Here is a 25,196-nt window from a genome sequence, read left to right on the forward strand (position 1 = left end):
GAAACTGTAACATTTTAATTTCACGTGGTTCTAGTTTCAAGGTATATTCAACTCAAAAAGTTCAGCTACCAGAAGAGTCGATCCTTTTGAAGTTCGAAACATTATGTCAATTACATAAGCAAAAAGTGTTATTTGAAAATGTGGCAAAGTTTTAATTCCAATTATTCCTTGGGTAGTAAAAATACTGGTCCAGTCAGTTCGAGGAGACGTGCGTGCCTAGATGTCGATGAACATAGAATAGTTACTGAGTGGATAGTGTTTGGCAAGGTTGCAAGGTCAATCCTGAGGACATCTAGAGGTTTTTTAGGACTTGAGACTGAACATAGCTGTCCTAGACTATTAGAGTTTTAGTACATGGTCTAGCTGTAGACTCAACTGATCTTAGCCACTAACAAAGCTACATCATTCAGCCAATATTCAATTTTCACTTATCTTTGTGACAAAATACTCACCCTAGTGTGTTGGCCTCGAATCTAATCTAATATAATATAACTAAACACAATCTAATGCAATATATTATAATCTAATCTGTTTCTTAAATTCAAAATGTGATATCATGAAACTTCAATATGTCTTAGTTTTAATTTGAGTTTTGAAAATCGGCAATTCACCATAAACCAATTATTATAATATACTTTTATCAGTCTGTAAACATTGAAAATTAAACGTTACAGCAACAGACTTGCAACGCAAACTATTTAGCTTTAACAAATGTTTAGTTGCCCACAGCCCAATCGTAGATTTGACTTATGTCATTGAATTCTACAGTATTATTACAATATTATTATAGAAATGCAATCGACTCTGATCTCTACTTCGTCGAATAGTAAAACAAAATCTATTTGAACTCAAGGCTAAAATATTTTAGGAAACTCCACTCGTCAACTTATTTCAGCAAAAGATTGATAGATTACTAATCAATAAATTACTCAACCCTACAAAAATACTAAAAGCAGGAGATCTTTTAAGATATGCCACATGCCGTGCGCCTACCCATCAGGCATAACATGACATTCATTTAAAATTACATCGACGAGTTATCCTTGCTGAGTTTTATAAGACCAGTGTTTGTAAAGTGGTTGAAGAACATGGATCCTGATGTGAGAAGGATCCTGAATAGGAACTACATGTTGAGAAGGCAGTCCTTGGTCATCCAGGATCATAAAATGTTACAGAAAAGGCGCCTGGAGGAAAGAGAGGTAACACTTGTTTCCATTGCTGATTGGTTTTTCTAAAGACAAATTTAAGTAGACACACATAAGTTTTCAATACACTAGGAATTTTTAAATAGTGATAAAAGTTAACTTAATGCTGAAGTTTGCAAAGAAATTTATCCATAATTCTATTGTTAATCCATGGAAAGAAAATATTAAATTAGATAATATTGGAAATTCGTGTTCATTTACTCAATTATACTTTGTAGCCACGTTTGACTACGGACCACAAGCTTTAAAAGGTATATGGATACAGAAATAATCTTATACAACAAGAAAATAAGAACCAACTGGAACTAGTTTGTATAGCATTGGTGACGTTGTTGAACTATACTTTCACTGAATTTGTCAGCAATGTAGCTTTATTTCGTATTTTCAGGATTTTTACTACGATAAAAGATAATAATTTACAACAACATACAGTTCAGAATAAACTACACTCTTAGTTGAGCATGATTAAAAGATTGGTGCAAAGCAGGAAAGCTATATGACAGGAGCAAGCTTTATTGATCTCATAAAATAAGTCCATATTAATACAAAATCAGCCTTGATGTTGAGATAGGTTGTATTTAGAGTTTAAAGTGTTAGTTGAACAGTTCATTATGTCCCATACTAGTAAACAGATTCTTTTCTTATCATATCACGGTAAATGCAAGCGGACGTTGTAGTTTTCATATTGAAATGTGTTGAGTCCAAGTACAGACATTTAATATTGTATTAATTTGATAAGTTGAAAATTGATGGACGAGAGCATAAAATATCGTTACATTTTTCGCTTATTTACAGTACGTTTTTCACAAAAGACAACCCAAATAACAAGTATGTAAAGTCACTATTTAGGGACAATATGCAGTTCTAATTTCTTTCCTTCGTTATCGTGTCGGCTAAGATGCATAGTTGCATTGTTTTCTATTTGGTTTAGTGTTATAGAGAAGTCATTGTGAGTAACAAGATTCTATCCGAAACACAACCTGTGTTTAAGACTAAGTAAAATAAAATAAATTTATATTAAAACAATTTAACTATACAAATAAAAAGAAATTTCAATTTACTATATGAAACACAAAAGTTTTTCATTATTTTCCTTCAAAATTCTGTATAAACCTGTGGTTGATTTATTAGGTACTAGATTGACCAAGTAGGATCCAGAAAACTTAGTTACAACTGTTTCACGACACTAATTGATTGATTTATTTCATATATTCATCTACAGTATACAATCTTTAAGATTGTAAAAAAAATATCCAGCCTTATTTTCAACGAATTCCCAATAACTTTTAAACCATGCAGACAAGAGCGCAACAATGCATATCAGCTGATCGTAAGTGAAGTGAAAGAAGCAAGAAAGCCTAAAGCTGGGTTTTCCTAGGCGCGGAAGCGGAGAGCGGAAAAGATATTTAACATGGTGTTCCTCTCCGCTCCTAGGAAAACAGTAACATTAAATTACCTACGACAAGTGGAGGCCACTCTCCGCGTTCCTCTCTCCGCTCCTAGGAAAACAGTAACATTAAATTACCTACGATAAGTGGAGTCCGCTCTCCGCGTTCCTCTCTCCGCTCCTAGAAAAACAGTAACATTAAATTACCTAAGACAAGTGGAGTCCGCGCTCTGCGTTCTTCTCTCCGCTCTCCACTTCCGCGCCTAGGAAACCCCAGATTAAGCCGGGTTTTCCTAGGCGCGGAGTCGGCGAGCGGAGAGAGGAACGCGGAGAGCGGACTCCACTTGTCTTAGGAAATTTAATGTTTCTGTTTTCCTAGAAGCGGAGCGGAATGCCATGTTAATTTCAATTCTGCTCTCCGCGTTCCTCTCTCCGCTCGCCGACTCCGCGCCTAGGAAAACCCAGCTTTAAGCTTTTTTTTGTCCATAAATGCAAACACTGTATTGTAGTTTACGTTAAACATCCTGTTGTATATGTAGTCAGTTTCCTATGCGAATATATCATTTGACACAAATCATTAAAAAATAGTCAGTCCATAACCGAAAATGGTCTCTTTTAACGAATTATTGTGGTCATTTACAAAATTTTAAATATATAGTAAAACCGATTGAAAGTTTTAGACTTGGCCAAAAGAGCTTAGAAAACATGTGAATTTCCGGGAAAAGTGGTTTCTACTGATATAACGGAACGTGACTCGAGGAGACGCTTGCTGGACAAAGAAAGTCTAAATAAGGAGTTTAAAAGCGCGGGAAGCACGAGTATATGTGTACATTGGGCGGGAACATCGGCCTCTTCATAGGCATATTATAAATATAGGCTACCAACACAAAAAATACGTTTATTTTATATCTAAAACACACCAAAGTAATTTCTAATTGTTAAATCTGCACTATTAAATCAAGTTAGGTTTAAGTAAGCTTTGTCAACTTAAATGATATTAATTAATCAAATAAGTTCTAATTTGATTACTATATACAACTATAATGTAACATATTTACCTATTTGTAGTATTCAATGAGAATACACAATGAGCTGTTATTAACATTAAATATTTCTGTTATTTAATGCAAATATTTGTGTTATGTATGACATACATTCGGCGTACAAACGAATCTTACAAGTCCAGGTTACACAAATATACTATCGTGTTGTGTTAAAGATAATTTTGAATTACAAGAGTCTTTTACCAAACCCAACATTTAGTTCAACCAAAAACACACCAACATGATGCTTACATAGGAAATGTGTAAAGAATGCATTAAAATGACATAAAAAGCAGATTGTGTTGTCAGTACATATCCCTGAATAATTTGCAGAAAACATTATACAACAGAGTATCATCGTAAAAAATAAATCGCGGGGTTTTGCTCGTGTGAAATTATCAAACAAATCTTTCTCCTTCGTAGTTAACATACTGAACACAATAGTTTTACATTCAGTATTTTTTAACATAGGAACACTATCTACTTTCTAGTCAGACTAGATATTTGTAAGGGGTAGTTGAAACAATTTTGTTCTGAATTATTTTGTTAACATGTTTAATACGACTAGATTTATAACTACCAACTACCCACACTACGCCCAACACGCTATTATGACTACATCAGATCAGATGCGGTAATAACCTGCGTGAAACTCATAATCCTGTTATAGTTACGACCTGGGATTTAGCAAATTGGTTCATTTCAAAAATGAAATAAAATAGTCCGGCGTTATATGGGTGCTATACATTTATCTGTATTTTCTGTCTTAGCATTCTTTAATATTTTCATTAAATTTCCATCGTTGACAATCTATGTGTAACATAGATACATTATTATACACAATTATGTACAGTTTTATTATACAGTGGTTATACGATGTTTGAAATTATAAATTATATTTATAGAATTACAAGTTAAGCTATAAATTATTTAAGGTCTCAAAAATATGTTCCACTATCAATCATAACTAATAAATCAAATCAAATTAAAATAACTTTTTTCATCATAAAAATATAAACAAGAGATACATTCAGACTTATGAATAATTATTCCCCGATATATTTTCATAAACCTAATTTTTTGTTAAAATTAAAGGTAAACACATAAATCAGTAGATCATAGTATAAATTGATACGTTATGTCTTGGAAAAAATACATTGAACGAATTTACAAAAAATATATCTTGCATTGATAATAAATGTAGACGAACCGATAACCTATAAATTCTTGTATATACGCCAACATATAAAACATATCCATCGCGTGTATGAAATGTCTCAAAAAGCAAAATATATCCACCAAATAAAATTTTAGAAAGGATTTCAACTCATAAACATCCCAGATCGGGAGGCAAATCACCGATGTCGGCATAAAAACATAAAAAGTCAGACGATAACATTGAGCTAGTCTTGGCCTCCGCCGCAAAGACAAGATGGAGAACAGCACGTGAAAATATTAGATAAATATCGACTAGTGGTGGGGAGACACATGCAGTCAGTTGCATACAGACCGAGGTGAATGACCTTAGAAGGATGGGAGACCTGGGGCGAGACGAGGAGGTCGTCACCAGGCTGATGAGCAAGGAGTTCATGAGAGACAGAAGAGTGGAGGTAATGGGAATCTACGAGAACAAAGTGGCAAGGGGGATACAGGAGAGGGAGGTTGGTCTGTAGGCTAATAGCTTTACATGATGACGTGACGGTGGACTTTCAGAGCGTGATGACTGATGAGCCCACTGAAACTGTACGTATGTTTTATAAACCTTGGGTAGATTGCCCTGGGGTAGATAGCCTTGGGGAGCTTTCGTGACTAAGTGTGTCACGAATAATTCATGCTACAAATTAGAGGTCCAGATGTTGACGAAGGTTTGCATATGGTCAGAGGTTAGCTTTGCACGACACTGTTATGCCCTATGCTCTAGGTAAATTGTGGCAAGATATGATAGATCATTAGAAGTAGCTTTGCGTTCTAGTATGTAAGAGAGGTCCTTAGCTGAAAATATTTTAGCTATGTGAGTCTTTAAAATATGACTAGGATAAATAAACAAGCATTTATGACAGCATTTATGGTGGGGTGGATAGTGAGTATCTACAAAAATATAAGGATGTCTGAAGGGGTGAAGAGAGAGAAAAATAGCTTAGCCAGCACATTTTAGGCCTGATCCTGAAAGAGTAAAAGAAAAAAGAGCTGCTCCAGGAGTATCTCTGCACACTATTTAATCAGGGGATAATGAGCTTTTGGGAAGCTGAGCCATTTTTTTCACAAAATAGTGTCCAGAAAGGATTAAGTAGAGAAAGGTAGTCCAAAGTTAGAATGGCACGAAAGTATTTCGTCTCATACTAATGGGCGACAATGTGTTCTTAATTTATGTGTGTGTAGGACAATGTTTTCTTTTATGTGTTTATTCATACGAGGATGTTCTGTGGAATAATGGGCACATTAGGAGCGGTTTTCTTGTGTACGGACATCAGAATTTGTGGAACGTGTTAAAGATGTATTTCTGTAAAATGTAGCAAATTGGGTACCAAGATAGAAGGTTGGTCAAAGAAAAATTTTCTTTATGGAACTTCTAATATCCAATATATATAGAGTACATGACCACGCAAACGGTTGAGAAACAATTATCTGGAAACATGGTTTCTAAGAAAACTATAAGGGTTTGAAAAAAGTAGTCTTACTTGCACAGATCTATGTTATCACCAGAATACCTAGATTTGACATCTACTAAGATTGTGGAAGCATATCCTTATATATAATACGTGAAGGCGATTTCTACGAAACACTACTCCTCCGTTAATAATGGACGGATTTTTACAAGCGATGTGTAAAAATTAAGTATTTTTTGAGTAGACGCCCCCTTTCACCAATTCCTGTAATAAAAGTCTTCGGGATTTGCCCCACAGGTCATCAAAATCACAATGTATATCTTGTGAAGAAAATATTTTGTTTACTTTACTTAAACATACGAATAATTTGTATTATTTACAGCTAATTGTAGTAAAAACACATGATACACACAAGAGCATTCGTTTCCAGTTTCGATAACTGAGTTGTAAGTGGAGTGATTGATTACAATTATCTTGGAGTTGACTCTTTTAAGTAATCGGAAATTGAGACTGTGATTTTGTTTTAATATATAGATATAACACGTGCAACACTTTAAAATTGCTCGAATTCGAGCAACAGGTGCACTAGTTATCTAGATTATTTGCAACCAGATTAACTTGCAATGGTCAACGAAACCAGATTTCACAAACAGCCGGAGAGTTTAGCCATACAATACTCCTGGATTGTAGAGTATTTAACTATGATTTAAAAATTCGAACTGTGGATCGGGAATATTGCATCACTTTCCTTGCAACTGAAAACAAAAACATCAAATTTGTTTACACTCTTGGTGTTAAAACAGTCAGTTCAAATTAAAATTCATAATAACTACAAATTTGATCAGGTTTCCACGGTGCACAATTTCACAATTACGTATCATACGTCCAGTTAGAAGCTTGAAGCAGTATTATACGTCGTATTTACAGTATACAGTTTATTTGTCGAGGGGATTGAGTCTGTCAATTTTCAGATAGAAGTCCAGTATGAATTATACATGGAGTAAACCGTGGCAAGATTGGCTTAAGCCCCGCGTGCAAAACAGGTGGTGCTACATCATCTGAAAATATATTATTACCACTTTGAATTAAAAGTTTTTTCCCTTTTTAGTTTTATTTTCAATGGTGATTTTCCCATAAAATCCCATAAAATAACGGGAAATCGGATTTTCTAGAAAATGGCCTGAACGATATTGATAATTAATTTTACACGTTACAGTCCTTTAAATTTTGAACAAAATGGTAGAAATCCCATTTCTGCAAAAAATACGGTTCAAAAGTTATTGTAACTTATTTTATTTTCCGATACAACCCCATAAAATAACCAAAAATCGGATTTAAGAAAAATCTGGTTTTGATTAAAATTAGTATGCTATGGTCCCTCAAATTGTGTACAAAATTGTACAAATTCCACTTCCGTGAAAATTGCTGTTCAAAAGTTATTGTAACTTACGATATTTTCCCATAAAAAAAACATAAAATAACAAAAATTCGGATTTTAGGAAAAAAGCCGGTTTTTATAATTCAAAACAAAATAGTGCAAACTCCCATTGCTGTAACATTTATGGTTCCAAATTGTTTGAAACTTTTATGATTTTTCCAATAAATTATCATAGTTACTCCCACAGCTTTCCCATGATAAAGGTTGTTGACAAGCTAATAAGAGAATGTATGTGTCAGATTGCTGATACAGTTTATTTTTCTTTCTTTCCACCCTCCCTTATTTTTTTAACAAAATTGTGTCTTACTAAAAAATGCTGGGATCGATTAAATTTAAATAATTAATTTAACACACTTTTTAACCATCCCACTGAGATGATATACTACCTTGGTAGTATAGTGTGGCCTTGATATACTCGATAACTCTTTAACTTGATCCACGGTTCTGAGTAGCTGAAGGTCGCCGGTTCGATTCCAAGCGAGGACGTTTCCAGACCCAGATGCCATTTGTCATTGGGCTTTGAATTGTTGGTGCTATCTAACAAATAGTTCGAAGTAGAAAATATTAAGACCAGGGTTTGGACCGTTCCCTTTCAAATCGTTAAAAATTCCACTGGCATGGATAACACACAATAAAATTGTTTTAATGGATTTTCAAATACATACAATGTAAACACATACAACATTGTTTACATAAATATAAACAAACAATCGTAAACATAAGCTGTAAAGACGTTAAATGCTTCGTATCCTTGGTTGTGATTAAGGGACAGTAGCTATTATGTTATATTTCTTATTATATTTTTTCAATTTTTAATTTCCATCAAGAAAATATTTTGATCAAAGAGTGAAGAGCCATAGTCCTATTTATTCATTTCATGTTTTTAGTATTCATAGTTTTGGAATGAATTCCATCTTAGAGCACAGTATCTAGAGAGAGTACTATGACAAATGTTATAACACTCCTTTTCCACCACCTCTTTTATTTTCTCACAATAATTAAAAATGCAATGTAAGACTATTTGCCCCGTGAATCTTTCAAAATGTGTACTTTCTGCAAAAATCTATGCTTAGTGAGGTTTTAATTGCCAAAATTATACATATAAACTTAAAGTGACCTTCCTTACTTAAATAAACAATGTGACTTGTTTTTAATATGCAACCAATACGTTTAGTCTTTTAAATCCCATCCAAGCTCACATTATGAGTAAACCTTAAAAATTCCCCAATAAATCATAAACCATGAGTAAAAGACGGGCGTGTTCAACCTGTCCATGCATGATCCAACTTTCTGTTAGGATAGTTAGAGGAATGATATAAGTTGGAAGGGCAATAAAGCAAAATATAAGAGCAAACACGAAACTGTCAGTAAAGACTATACAGACTGACTGACGGATGGCGTGCTGCCTACTTTCTATTGTTCCGGAGTCTTAAAGCTATGGTTGGGGTCCAAGCGGAGCAGGTAAAATATCGTACTTTTACTTTTTATCTCAAGAATAAATAGTTTAGGATTTCTTGAAGATATGTTAGTCTTAAAGATATTTTTATTTGAAGTTTTACTTTTCGGAAAGTTCTATATCTGAACTTAAAGATTTTGATTTATGACTTGAAAAGTTTTAAATAAGATGTTTTCTTATGGTTTCGGGTTTTGACTATTTGTGAAACAAAACCATTTTTGGTAAAGATAGTATATGGAAGAATCAATAATCATGTTATTAAATCAGGGAATTTGGCGATTAAAAGTCTGATATACAGTATTATTTTTTAGTTTTGCAAACAAAAAGGGACAGAATTTTAAGAAGCATTAAATATTCTTCATAATCATAGAAAGTAAGATAAGTTGGATACAAAAATGATTAATTTATTCATGTTTTTCTTTCTTCTTTTTGGATACAAATTGTTATCCACGCTAAGCTATGAAAGATAGGGAAACGTATCAGTACCACGAAATGTTGAATTTCGTGTTTAATATGTTTTAGTGAAATTATTCTTACAGTTGTAAGCTAATTAATTACAACTAAACTGAAACCATATATCAGAATTGCGCTACTAGTTAGTAGTAAACTTCCTTTTCCAAAATGAACTGTCAATCTACTGGACGTATCTGATTTACATTCATTACATGAATCAAATTTGCATCTCTTAGAGGAAGATAGAAATTTTTTATAGCTTAATTTGAAATGATGCACTGTCTGTTTATATGAATAAGACGTTATAATACTAAGTAAAAATTCTTAAAGATAAAATCCCATTATCGAGCATTCAAAACATAATTGATAATAATACTTTCCCTAATATTTTTTTGTTTTTTTTTGTACCTGTGTGCGTAAAAGCATTTTCCGTACTCTCCCTTAAAAAAATAATATTATTTTGTTATTAGTGTTGAAAAACATACATGTTGTTGTGTTTGCGATACACAAATTTATTTGTGGGTTTACAGAGGCTATCAATCCAACTAAAACTTCTTACAATCATACTAAAACTTCTTACAATCATACTAAAACTTCTTACAATCATACTTATAATGTTTCTAAATTACACATTGTGGGTTTAAAAAATCTTTGCAAAGATTTGGACAAATCTGTGTTTTTGGTTGTTTAACGCAATTATTTTCGTTGGGGAAAATGGAAAATTTAATATACTGTAACCCCCCGTGGTGTACTGTTATTGGTGCAATAAGTCCAAGATTTCCCAAGTCTTTTGGCCGACATTGTGTCTCTTTGCAATATTTATTCTTTCATATTTTACAACCGAACTTGATCGTGGTAGTTTTTCCAAAATCTATTTAATTAAAGAAAAATTTCACAAATATTTTGGTTTCTTAAGTATTTGTAGAACATTCCCTGCATCTATGGGGTTAGTTCTGGTTTTAGACTAACTAGATGGTTAGCTGTGAAATTCCGATTGGCAAAACTTAGTGGAGTATAAATGGTAAAATTTTAAACGTTTGTTTAGCTTTACTTTTTATAATGCATTTTCCCTTATATTTTTGAATATTACATTCAGGTAAAAAAAAGAAAACTATGAATGCTATACTTAGTTACATATATACAACTAATGATAATGGTGAACACAATATAGTAAATTAAAATAGAATGTAGTTTTTTCACCAGTTTGATTTAATTATCTGAGATCGTAATGCTAATAGTGGCGCGTAACTTTTAGGCATAAGTTCTTATATATTTATCTGGGCTATTTTACTTATTACCTGTACAGTAATCCAACAAACCTATGGAAGCAATGAATAGTTTCCATGTTTAGTAACACAATTTTACTATAAGTGGTTTAAAACACCTTTCAAGAGTTTTAAAACGTCATAGTTGAACGAAAAACTTCACATTAAGCTATCCAAAAATAAGAGCTATTTAATATCAGATGGGTTTTTTTCTGAAATTTATTTTCCAATAATGCTACTGTAAAACATTGATGGTAAGTAATGTTTTAACATGGCGTGGATTCATACAAGTAAACGATGGAGACACGTGGAAATACAAATGCAGAGGAACACGTCTATAGCAGACATGTCGAAGTTATGGGAGCTTCATTTTTGTGGCCATATCCATCCACCAAAGTAATATAGCCACTGATGGATAGTTCCTAACCTCAGAAAGAATCGATCCTTGTGCTTTCTTGTTCACTCAGCGCGAGCTAACATACATACTGGGAACAGGTCAGTAATTGATATTTTAGTCGTTAACCTCATATAAACCAAAAGGGCATCATCTTTTTACTGGTTTGTTTAAATGTGTAATAAAACTCAAAGTATATATTTCACTTTGATATTTCTAGAACAAGAGGGCCTCTATGGATTACAACATTAAATTTTCGGAAGTTAACAATTTAATTGACCGTACGAGTTTGTACTTTTTTTGGGAACGGGGGAAAAGTTTTGTTGGGAGAGGTAATTTCATTTGAATAAGTTAGAAGTTCTAGTTTCATACGATCTAAGGTTTATTAAAACTAAGTGTAAATAAACCATTTTTCTATCACTAAACAAATGTTCAATAGTTATTTGTGCAACTAGTGAGAAAAGTGAGCAATTGACTCATTCGAGAGAAATCCTTACTCACGGAATGGTTTCTCGAGTGAGGCAATTGTACTTTGAACTCGAGTTGCACATTATACTTTTCCTACAGTTACCATAAAACAAATAAATTTGTGAAGAAACATAACCTATTTTTACACAGAAGTGAACTTTCAATATAACATTTAATGTGAAGTGACAAATACAACAGTACAACAACTGACCAGCTGATTTACAGCCAGTGCTGCCAACGTATTTCGCGCGCATACGACGTTGCCTACATGTTACGTGCTCACTATTTCGTGCCTTCACGTTGCAAATCTGGAGTGAGACAAAGTAATTAGAGTGAGACAATGTTAACATTGTCTCACTGATGAGCGAATTGGCCACTTTGCTTTCTCAAATCAGTGAGAGAACATGTACATTGTTAGGTAACTGTAGGAAAATTAAGACTCCTTATCTCACACATATTCCATAAACCTATCAATGCTTCTCTTTGATAGAACTGCAGTTTAGCAAGTAAAATTATGCTAAACAGCAAGAAAGGCAAATAAAATTTTAAGGGTGTTGCTTGGCAATTCAATGTGTAATTTAGAGAATCTGTAAATGCTGTATTCACCTCATACTGTTATATAAATATGATTAAATTTAAGATGATATAAAAAAAATTCAAAATGATGTCAGCATTTAAAAGTAGTAGTTTTGTAAGGTACCATAAAACAGTCAATACTTTATGCTGGATGACTTAAACGCCGTATCACCCTATAAAAATATATGTTTGTAGATAGTATTTATTCTATTTCTCAAAACCAAGGCGGGAGAAGTGGAGTATCTAGAAAGATAATATGATCTCACTTTGTTCACTTAAGTCAAGAAGTATGTATAATTTGCTTTGTTGGCCTACAGGTAGTCATCAAATGCAACTAGGCCTGTTGTTTCAGCTTTGGGAGCTCGAGCGGGAAAAACGCCTCATTTTGGAGGGAAAGATGGGGATCGACGAAGCTCCCTACATAGCTGATCATCCAGTCTTTGTTGTCTCCAAAATGACGAGCTCTATGCTTGAGGAAACCAAAATTAAGGTTGGTTACTGTATAAGGTAACAGGTGAAAATTATTCTAAGTATTTAAAATAATCATTGTAAATATACTTTACCTACGACTGTTTCTAAACTAGTCTAAGTTAGAATTAAACAGATTCACATAACAGTATTGTTAACTGATTTTACTGTAAAAGTTTGGACCAATGAGGTTTAAGGATTCAGAGAAAAGAGGTAAAATTGCAATGCTTCAAACGTTAAAAAATCTGCTGTTAAGACCAATTTAATTGATGCAATGAGTGAGTGGTTGAGACAATGCATCATAATCAATGGCAATAAGAGGTTATAAACGAAAATACTCTTAGACGTTATGAGTAGTTATTTTTAGTATATTTTAAATGCCAATTTATCGTGTCCTATATTGATTATTACTTTTATTGAGTCAATATTATTGACTTCATTTTAATACGCTGTCAACCTTTCCCTTGTTGAGATGCATTTGCGTTAAATGTTTTTTTTACACTCAAAATATTATTGAATGTTAAACGATTTCAAAAGTACTTACGAGGTCTTGTGTTCAAATAATACCTTATTCTCAAGATAAATTATGTTGATGGTACTTTAGTTTAAATTTATCCATATTAATAACATACTCATTTCAGCATTGCACGAAAGAAAGTCCTACCTTTTACTCTATTAGATTCTTTAAACTTGACGAAAAAATGTATAAAGGATCCTATTAATCCAATCTGTAATTGTTAGGAAAAGATTTTAACATTATTAACCAAAAATGTAACAGGTTCTAATATTTCTTTTTATTATGATAAATTCGTATTAGATATTTTACTATCAAGTTAAGATATTTGTCTTTAACACATTGTTTTTAAATGACTACAGGTAGCGGAGAAGTTAAAGCCGAAACTCTCCAAGGGATTCGACTTTGACCAGATGAAGGGGTGTGACGGCGACAGTGATGATGAACTTCCGGTGCCTCTGGACCAGGAGGAACTGGAGAAGGCGAGGATTCTGTGGGAAATGGAGAGGAAGATTGAACAGGGAGAGATCTTCTCACAAGAAGAATATGAAAAGACAAAGTATGAGAACCCACTAGTGAAGAAAATGAGGACCATTGAGGTATGTGTGGATATTTTTTTTAAAGGTGTGTGGCCTTTTAAGATTTTGTTAGTTTTTTTTCCGGGAGGTTTCAAGATACTTAATAGGGTGGTAAAGTGAATTCAAATTCAAAAGTCTTTCAATCGTGTAGTCCTACTTTAAATTTTCTTCGCTCTACATCTTATATATTTTACGTGGGAGGGGTTTTTAATTCGAAGATTCTGAATTACCCAGTTGAACGAAAAATAATTTTGGAAGGAAAGGGATGTCAAAGCCATAATTTAAATTTTTAGTTAAACTAAACAATATACGTTGTTTATGAAGGAAAATGTTGTATGTAAATACAATACTTTGAACATTTTGTAATAATGTAAACTAGTGCACATGTTGCTCGAAATCGAGCAATTGCAAAGTATTACAGGAGTTATTTCAAAACGAATAACAGTAATATTTACAACGAGTTTAAAAGAGTCAACTCAAAGATTACCGGTGTGTAACTCAGACCATGTTTATCTTCGTTATTGATAAACCTAAAGCACTCCGGCCGGTTTTCTCCTTCTCGAAATGTCTCGCTGTACAGGCAACACAGGTCATTGATAGAGGGCGAATTGAGAACGAAAAGTCGTTTTGGGGTAGTGTTAGGGCACATTTGTAACCTAATACAGTAGTTGAAATTGTCCAGGGTCAGGTGCTGACTGTGATGAGTTAGCTTTCTATTACACGCCACTGTTCTGTAGCTGCGGTCGTTATCACGATTACGCCTCCTGTCTATATGTGTCGTTGTCGTCGCGTCGGAGGCATTTAAAAGAAAAAAAAAACAATAAATAAACAAATTATAATTATAGCTACACAAAACAACGATAAATGCAAAATTTAAGTTACAATCATGCTAACACGATCCGTCATAGGGACACAAAACAACGATAAATACACAAATTTAAGATACGACCATACTAACACGATCCGTCTTGGGGGGTTATATTTACACAAACTCAAATAAATAGTAAATAAATGTACTCAATGCGTTTCATTGAATTAAAAAATAAATAACAGCAATTAAATTGTACAGCTGATCAAAATGTAAATAATTATGTTCTTCATAAGGATAACATGGGAACTTTCAAAGCCACTGGGGCAGAGCCCAAGGTACCTTTTCAAAATGTAAGGCCAGTTTGCAAATCTACGCGACACGCTCTTTCCAATAAGACGTCAATGGATAAAATCGGTTAAGAAATGGCGGAGGAGTTCAACCGACAAAGTTTCATGTAGCGTATTAATCTATCTATACTATTATAAAGAAGAGGTGGTGTCTGTGTGTGTGTGTGTGTGTGTGTTTGTATGAGGTAATCTCAAAAACTACTGAACCGACTGGGCTCAAATTGCACACAAATGAAGCTACAGCTCCGAGGATACATATAGAACTATTCCCGCTTCGAAATTGTCCTAGGGCTCTGCCCCGTGGGCTTTCAAAAATTTGAGGTGAGAGATTTAAAAGTAAATATTGATTGATGGTATCCATGGTAACAAAGAACAAACCTACAAAGTTTAAAAATGTAAACAAGCAGAACTAACTGTCAAATGAATGTTGATTTCATATTTCCACACAGCTGGTTCAAACATATTAAATACTGCACGAATATTAGAACATAGAGGGTAAGGATTATAAATTTAAAATAATGATGTCACTAGCCCGAATGTAAACATTATTTGACATTACTTAAATGGAGCTGTCAAACCATATGTTAATATAATTTGAATTTCATTAGTATATGAATCTTTCAGTTACTTCATTTGTTTATGTTTATGATCTATTATACTGAGTCTGTTCTAATATTTGTGAAATGCTGTAATAATATTTTAGAGGGAATAATTCGTTGTAAAAAAATTGTTCATGGATATAGGAAATAATTAAGATTCTATAATCATTGCCCTATCAATCTAGGCTCTTATTCTGAGTTTTATGAGGTTTATTGTGATAGTTTTCGTTTACAGTGCAAACCATGAAATACATTCTTTTATTATACCTTAAAATCTATCTTTGGTTTTGTATGGTAGGTAGCATAAATAAGTAATCACAGTAAGATTTAACAAAAACGTACTATTATCAAGTTAAGTAGTACAGTTAAATTTTGTTTCTAAATTTGGCATTTGGAAAACCATTTGGCATGTTTCTAAGAACTAACATTGTCTCTTTTGCATACTGACCCCGATGCAAGGCCCGGGTATAGCTGCTAGCAAATAGAATAGTAGCGCTGATTTGCAGTAGCTGTTCAAATGGCGCTACTAATTGCACCAACGATAACATTAGGTTTAACGAGTACCTAGGTTTTTGCTGCCTACAGGGAGGGCAACGAAGTGTGATTTTAAGGAACATATCATTAGCTTACTATGAAATAAATACATTTGCCAAGTTTGATAAAAATTGATCCATAAACAAGCAATATTACAACAGTTTACTTATCCTACTAATATTATAAGTAAGACAGTTTGGATGTATGGATGGATGGATGGATGTTTGTGACAAGTAAACGCGAAAAATACTAACGCTAATTTGCGCGCGTACAGATTGGCCAATGGTTCGAGGGTCTTTTCTAACATACAGATTGACCAAAGGTCCTAATGAGCAGGGGCAAAAAATGGGGGAGGAGCTTATAGCAGTGATGTGTGTGGGGGAGGAGCTAGTCTATTCAAGTAATCTATTTGTTAACGTTTTCTAATCTTACCAGATACAGAGGTGGTCTCTTTAATGCTATTGAATATCGAAGAACCAACTTGTGTAGTTGAAAAAGCTGACAACATTTTTTAATTCATTTTAAATATAAATACTCATAAGGTTAACAACATGGGAAACTATGGAGCCATTGGGGCAGAGCCCGAAATGATTTTTGGGATAAGAATATGTCTAGATATGTTAATCGGGAATGTGAGCTATCTTCATACCAAATTTCAACCCGATCCGATCAGTAGTTAATGCGTGATTGGATATCAAACAAACGAACAAACTCACAAAATTTCACAATATTAGTACTACCTCAGAGTAATACGATATATTGTAGTTTTTAAGGGTGAAAACATGATGTCTCATCATATCTCTATTTTATTCATTGTGTGCGCGATCTCTTCAAGGAAACTTTAGAAAGATTAATAATACTAATGACACATACTATGAAAAAAAATCTAACGTAAACCATTTTCTTCTTTACATTTTATACAAAACTAGCTGTTGTACCCGTGCTTTGCAACGGGAAGAGGACACAAAATAGAAACATTTTAATCTTTACATCTTTTGCATATAATAGTTACACATCCGCAAACGCTTTTAGAAACAAAGTTCAACTTTTATGGCCTTATAGGAAAGTTAAAGTTAACTTTTAAATCTGGTAAGTAGTGGATAGCACCATTTTGGTTTTGATTAATTTTAAATCTTGTGTTGGCTGATATGAGAAACCCTGACCAAATCTTCGAATACAACTTTGACATATATGATTTACCTTCATCTCCCTTAATTAAATATCTTTTAATTTACTATTGACATTTTAAATTTCAATTTTGAAGTTGCAAAAATACTAATTATTTAATTTAAATGAACACTTTTTTAAATTTCACTCTTCTTTATGTTAAATCACAAATCCTTCCATCTTCAGTTTCTTCACTCACGATCAATAAATCATTAGCAAAACTAAGTCAGCTGTTATAAACTTTAGAAATATTGCTGTGCCTTATCAATACAGTCTTTTGAAATATTAATGAAACTATATCTATAGGTACTATAAAAATTTTAAACAAATAATTCAGCATTAAAGACAGCAGACAAAACTAATATGATTATCAAAGCATCAAGGACTAAAAAATATAATAGCAAATACAGTATATGTTTCATTGCATCTCTGGTTCTACTCTATAAAAAATATCAACAAACAACTTAATATACAAACCAGTTCTTTTAATCAGTTCCATCGTCCATTGCCTTTACATTTTCACACTTACCATTAAGTAAACATAGTAACAGATATTTCATTGATTTTAGAAACAAAAGAACACTGTGAGAAAGAAAAGAAGAACTGTGTACTGCTTAGTTTTATGATATTTTCCTTGGTTTAATTTAATCAGTGGTGTGGCAAAACACAAATAATAAATGTATCAAATAAAGTAAATGTGAACTGAAAGCTATGTTAAGATAAAATACCCCCGCCACAGCAAACCTGCAGACTAAGCGAATTTCCATTTGACTGATTGGATTTACACTGAAATGTCTACTTAAAAATATAACATTTATTCTTGATTTAAATAGAATTAGTTTAACAAGTACTTAGGTTTGATGTATCAGGGAGGGTAAAACTGTTTTTTTTTTTTTTTTTTTTTTTTTGTAAAATGTGAATAGTTAGTAAGAAGTAAAAACATTTTCCAAATTTGATCAAAATATGTTCACAAACAAGCAAACTACAACAGTTTACTTATTCTCCATAAGAATAACATGGGAAAAGCATAGGTTTAGCAAAACACAATAACTTAATTTACCTAAATATACATATAAAAAAACAATGTGATGTGCAAGTTATGTTAAGTTAATCTAACACAAGTTAAGCAGTTTGAATTTATTTAAAGTAGCATCCAAATTCATACAAAACATCTATAGGTACATTGTAATTTTCATACTGTTTCCATGAAAACATATCAATAATATTATTTTCATAACTTAGACGCTTTAAAAAATCCAAAGCAGAGCCGGAGTTGATACAGCAACTGTTATAGAATCTTTTTTTTTTCTTAGCAGTTCTTCTTGTTTACATTTAAATGTCAAAGCAAACGTAAAAAACCATTGTTAGTGTTCTCATCGCAGCCATGGAGACCAGTCAATATTTACTTTTAAAATGTTCACCTCAGAACTTCTAAAGCCAAAGGGGCAAAGCCTACGGTCAGTTTTGAAATGTGAATAGTCCAATAATGGTACTTGGTATGGTAGCCATATTTTTGTAAAATTTAAGCCCAGTTGGTTCAGTAGTTTTTGCACCTATTAGTAACACACATACAGACAGACACCATTAGATTTTTATATAATACTGAAGTATAGATAATACAACATTTTCTTGATTTAACTTAAACATCACCGACTTACAGATAACCCAATTTTCGTATGGATGTAAACAAAATTGTACTATGGACATATGCTTTGATGTAAACAAAATTTCATTGTAAACTTGAACAAGTTCAGATGATTGACAGCAGAATTCACAAACTCTGCAATTTTAAAAGTTAATATGACGAGGTTATATGCTTTCACGGGATATCATCTAAACGGAATAATACCTCCAATTTGGAGTTATTATTTTCTTTTAGCGGCAACTGAAAATGTAGCTGACTGAATACTAATAACAAATTATTATTTATTTCAGGATTTTAAGGCAAAATGTTAAGAATTATTTGAAGTTTAGAATTTTAATTTTTGGTTTACGTAAATGTTGAACAAGTGAGTATATTTTTATACTCTGTGGTAGAACATTATATTCAGGTTATTTCACTTCCAATGGAATATCTTTTTCCTTTTTTTTAACTTTTGTTAAAATACTACTCCTATAATGAATATTGCTAGATTGGTTTTGTGAACTTAAAAATGAACATCGTGTGCGAAATACTAAGACAGATATTCAAGGTAATTTTCAAACAATGGGTATAAAAACGAGAATGCTTATGCTTTGAATCTTGAAAGAACACTTCAGGACTTTTAAATGGTAACATTATCCTTATTGCTATAACTAGGTCAAAGAAACGAACAATTTCGTAACCAACTTGACCTCCCAAAAAATGTACTTTGTGTACTTGAATAGAAATTGATAGTGAGTTAATAAGCAATTAGTTAGATTTTATAGCCTATTATTTGTATTAGAATACCGCACTGTTTTGTTTAAGCTTCAGTTGAATGTAAAAACCTTATTTGTTTACTTAACAGTTTACATAAAACTTAGTGTTTTAAAAAGTAAAATTCGTCTCTTGAACTTGGCCACCTCTGTGACTGGTAAGATTAGAAAAAGTTAACAAACACTTGACTTGAATAGACAAGCTCCTCCCCCACGGGACATCGCTGCTGTAGGCTCCGCCCCCATTTTTTGCCCCTGCTCATTAGGACCTTTGGTCAATCTGTATGTTAGAAACGACCCTTAAACCATTGGCCAATCTGTATGTGGCCGCTAATTTTAACCAACTAGCAACAAAAAGTTGTGGTACACAATGAGAACTTAACTTTTTTTTCATGGTTTAGGTGCAGTGGTAGAAAATTAGGGCTATGGTAGATACTGTAGGACACTATAGGATACCGTATAAATTAAAAGACAAAATTTTCTTAAACCGTGTCCTCTCCCATAACTACAATAAGCATTTATACTTATATGCCAACCCCGTACGAAGGACGGGTACTCTGCTAGTTGTATAGATAAAACATTTTAAACAATTTGGTAACACAACATTTACAATTTTCTACAATCCCTTTAATGTGTTTTATTTTATTGTTAATAGTCACGCAATAAACAATTAATTAACAAAAATCAATGATTCAAGAGAGGATTATGTAATTTTAAACCATTAAATATTTATTTAATCAGTTTACCAAAATACATTTATTTGGGTTTTGTGAAAACATAAGTTATTTTAAGTAAAATATTCATCCAGAACAATTGTCGTAAAAGGTCATAGCTTCAAAGACGACTTATTTACAAGAGTTGACGATTTCGTAAATAGAGCTCTTGTTCCTTTTTAGTAACAATCGAAAATGTTTGTAATCATTACTGAGAATGGAATTTATGTTGAATTTGATCATCCATTGAATACAACCTAGAGCATTTATTTGGGTTAGTGAGTCGGTGGCTCAGTCGGTAGCGTCGCGGACTTCGGGCCCAAGGCAGCGATGTCGTGGGTTCGGATTCTGGTCACTGCCGATAACATTTTATCAGTACAGTTCACCTTTGTACTGTACTGGCTCACTCCTTGCTTTGCTGTAGCAGACCCGCAGGCCATAAAACCGATAAGACCCTATTCAGCCCGGTCCTCGCCACCGAACCCTATTATGCCGCTTCGCTGGGCGCGTGACTCACTGCATCGGCAGTACAGTACGCCAACGTGAAAATCTTTATTTTTTTAACTACGTGAAAAATAATGTGATATTCTTGTTCGTCTTAAAATTCTGACAAAATTGATATAAAACTGAAATAAATCGGCTTATTTAATAGTTAATAAATTAATGATAAGTTATGTCATGTAATAACACAGACATTGTATGTTATACATTATGATATAGTATTGGTAAGTTATTCAAAACTTGTCTGATAGAACATAGTTCATAATTATACATGATTAAACTATCTGTTTTACTACTAATCATCAATAATAATTATCCACTTCAATTTGTTTGCAAGTATTTTCAAATTATATGAAAATTACGAACATAATACTATCAGATCTTTAAGAGTGACTCACAGTTGTTTGTCTCTTAACACGCAAAATTGACGTGCGTCTCCCTCATTCCTCGATGACGCGTTTCGTTTCTACCAATTGGTGATTTGTTCGGCGTTATTAGCGATGAGTAACGCGTTCGTCGAGCGTTCAGATTATGTTGCACTTTACCCTGGCGTTTGTTTTCCTTATCGCCACTGTATGAGATATCGGTCAGTTGCTGTTGGTTTCTGTTGCGAATACGTTTATCTATGGCAGAGCAGCAGTTATTGTCTCCCCGGAAGTACAGTAGGCCTACCCCCTTTTTTCAAGTAAAGTGGACTCTTAAATAAATTGTTTTGTTATTTTTTTTACAATAATCAAAATTTATTTCCTTGATTTCGAGCAACGGGTTTACTATTAATTAATTGTAAATTAATTAAAATAATTATTATTATAGGATCTAAGCATTTATAAGTAGCAAGTTTTCTTTTGACCTTTAAATAAACGGAAAGCATTATCAGGAATGAAGTATCCGCGCGTTTATTGTTTTTTATGTTAAAAGACAGAGATTTTCTTTTTAGTAATGACCCCCCTTGACTGCTTTTTGACCTACTTTTTATACTATATCATAATTTATAACATACAATGTCTGTGTTATTACATGACATAACTTATCATTAATTTATTAACTATTAAATAAGCCGATTTATTTTAGTTTTATATCAATTTTGTCAGAATTTTAAGACGAACAAGAATATCACATTATTTTTCACGTAGTTAAAAAAATAAAGATTTTCACGTTGGCGTACTGTACTGCCGATGCAGTGAGTCACGCGCCCAGCGAAGCGGCATAATAGGGTTCGGTGGCGAGGACCGGGCTGAATAGGGTCTTATCGGTTTTATGGCCTGCGGGTCTGCCCAGCGTTAACCTGGCCCCGACTATAGTCTATGTGGACGGGCAGATGCAAGGTTAAAAGAGGCCGCCAACCTCTTTTTAAAAAAAAAAAAAAAAAAAAAAAATTTACTTACAACTGTAAAACTACCTTACTAATGTCAACAAATAGACCACAGAAACATGATTAATTTATTCAATGTGCTACATACCTCATAACCCATTTTCAAAGTGGTCGAATTTTATTTTTATTTTGATAAAGAATGCTTAAGTAAATCATTCTTGCGAAAAAGTTACTTACGGACTTTCGGATCATAGACTCAGTACAGTGTAAACAAAGACTTTAGCTTGTAAAAAACAATACAGTATTTTTTTTTTATAAATATATTTTTTAAGTGGACAGATTGCGGGTTTTTGTGGCCTATAGTTAACTCAATTGTCAGAGTAGTGAACAACAACATTTATAGATTATTTGTTTTTATAGGGGTTAAAAATTTTACTAAAAACGTGGTTGACGTATTTGGCAAGTATATTAAATACATTCAATAAATTTAACCACATTATATTGTCCTTAAAATATATTTTACCCACTATGTATAAATCATAGGCTACACACATACATGTAAACACATGAAATATTTATTATAAACTCAATTTAGGTTATATATTTGAAATTCAATATACCATTAAACCAGTTAAATTCCAAAACTTTTTCTATGGAACTGGTGGTCTTAAAAAATCACACACATTGTAACCACAAGTATATGTCATATTTTACCTAACTATATAGAACACACAAAAGAATTATGTTAATAAATTCAATCCGATGTTAAAATACAGAGAATAAATCTATTTAAGTACCATTAAATATGGTACCATGTCGTATGGTACTGTTGCATAAATATAACCAATCAGCTCATGAGCTACAGTTTTTGCTGGTATATACAATATACATCAATAGAGTATCATTTAAAAAGGATGGTAACCTTTATTAAAAAGGTTGTCCAAACCCTCTATATATTTGTGAATGTGTTATTGAAGCCACCTGATGTCCAAGCTGTTGGGGAGCGAGCTGGTCAAGTGGTTAGAGCGCGAGACTTCGGTTCCCGAGGTGCTGGGTTCAAATCCCGCCAAATCACCAATGGATTTTATCTAAGTGATAATGCCGCAACCCCTAGGTTTAGTCTGAAGTAATGTGAAAAACAATGCTCTTACACAACACTCTTGCCTAGCGTCTTAGGACAAAAAAGGTGTTAACGACATACTTAAAACAGATACAATAGCTATTTACCTTACAAATGTAGTAAGAGCGTTTTTACATCACGCAGGCCACTCGTTGCATGATGTAAACACGCTCTTGAATAACGTACAAGATTTTACCTGACCCGACAATATACAGGAGGTTACGAACAAAATTTTTATTGTCCATTTCACTCATCTTCTAACAGTAACGTTCATTTACAAACAAAAGCCAGGTAGGAAAATTCTTCAAAACATAAGAATAAAATTCAAGCGCACAGCTGATTTCTAGCGTTGAACGTCGTTGGCTCCATAGAGATATATTTTTTAAGTTAATCACTCAATGTTATTTAAATGGGTTTCATTACTTCACCGAGTGAGTTTTTTTCAACTTTACATCACTCGAGAAGTAAAGAAGTTGTATACATCACGCTTGGGATAAGGAAGTTTAACATGGTGGGTTAGGTAAATATTCTAACACTATATTGTATTGTTTCAGTCAGTCAATGAACTCTATGACCTAGCTGACGAGATTCTCGGCCCAGTGGTTCACCATCATAGACGAAAGAAGCCTCAAGGCTAATTAAAATGTCAGATGATTCATTCCTTAGTTATCAAAAAATATTCTTTAATTCAAAGGAGGAAGATCTTAGTACCTTCATGTGCTTCATCCTGAAATGGCTGTAAAATAAACACTGATAAAACATTTTCAAAAGGTTTTGCGTAATAGTTATTACCTGTCTTTTGTTTTTATCAGATTAATGTTTTTCACCGGAAGATATTAATGTTACAAAAATAATTTATTTCTTAAATAACTTACAATTAAAAAAAATACCAGTTGTAACAATTTCATGAAAGTTTTAGAAATATTAAAATAAATTTAAAACCATTTTGTATTTCAATAGATATGGACAAAATTTAAATATTTTCTCTACAGTGTTTTAAGTGAGGGACTAGGCAAAGTAAGCGATGTGATTTGAGATGTCAGACCTTTACGCAGTATCGCATGTCTTTACTCAGTTGTATTTGTCATCAGGGAACTAACTAATGGTCCATGCGGCCAAATATAATTTAGAATGGCCAAATAAATCATTCTGCGTAACAACAAATATTTTTAGTTTATTATTTTTGTTCTTCAAGTTATTTTTGTATTACTATTTATATCATTTGCTTATTGTTCAACTTGAACAGATTGTAGATTAAATAAAGTAAAAAAAAAATATATTTTATTTTTATTAGACATTTCTGATTGGTCCAGGATTAAAAAATATTCATAAGTGTAAGTGTAAATTATACCTTGTGTATTTTTTATTTTCTGATTAGTATAAGCATTGACTTTATAATAAAGTCAATGGTATAAGTCTAAATTTTAATATTTTCATCCATTAACAACTGAATTTAATGTTTAATATTGTTAGTCACAATGGACAAGAGAAATTGAGTGTCAAACAAAAACATGATTATTTTTTATAGTTTTTTTTTTTAATTAATTACTAACAGTAACTTAAAGGTAGAATAATTATATTGTCAACTATAAAAATTTTTAAATACAACAGCTCTGCTGAAATGTATGTTTCCTATCGAAACAGGTAGTAGAATAGATAAAAAATACCTTCATAATAAAGATTAACTCAAATAAAAATTCTAACTTTAATTGGCCAAAATCCTATCTTTACATAACTTAAACCAAATTGCATGTAAATGTTTGAGAGTAGTTAACGATTTTAACCACTATTTTAATCTTATTTTAGAATCAAGTTGAAAAAATACTATATGAAACTTTATCACC

The 25,196-nt window shown here is 32.6% G+C and overlaps 1 protein-coding gene across 1 annotated transcript; it reads left to right on the top strand.

The window, feature by feature from the left end:
* The first annotated feature begins 1,088 nt into the window (after positions 1-1,088).
* Positions 1,089-24,045, top strand: LOC129001755 (uncharacterized). The gene is made up of 4 exons (XM_054429190.1): positions 1,089-1,199; positions 12,644-12,781; positions 13,636-13,872; positions 23,907-24,045. Exons 1-4 carry the CDS (start codon positions 1,089-1,091, stop codon positions 23,988-23,990), a joined length of 570 nt encoding a protein of 189 aa, XP_054285165.1. The 3' UTR covers positions 23,991-24,045.
* The last annotated feature ends 1,151 nt before the right edge of the window (positions 24,046-25,196 follow it).

This window comes from Macrosteles quadrilineatus, unplaced genomic scaffold (genome assembly GCF_028750875.1).
Source record: "Macrosteles quadrilineatus isolate MER2022 unplaced genomic scaffold, UCM_ALF_1.0 Scaffold_8__2_contigs__length_117827958, whole genome shotgun sequence".
Taxonomy (NCBI): domain Eukaryota; kingdom Metazoa; phylum Arthropoda; class Insecta; order Hemiptera; family Cicadellidae; genus Macrosteles; species Macrosteles quadrilineatus.

Bases quoted from the DNA above. Each gene is read 5' to 3' on its own strand.
- LOC129001755 (XM_054429190.1), top strand. From the start codon at position 1,089: ATGGATCCTGATGTGAGAAGGATCCTGAATAGGAACTACATGTTGAGA. The intron at 1,200-12,643 runs GTAACACTTGTT...CTGTTGTTTCAG, and splicing joins GGCGCCTGGAGGAAAGAGAG to CTTTGGGAGCTCGAGCGGGA. The intron at 12,782-13,635 runs GTTGGTTACTGT...AAATGACTACAG, and splicing joins TTGAGGAAACCAAAATTAAG to GTAGCGGAGAAGTTAAAGCC.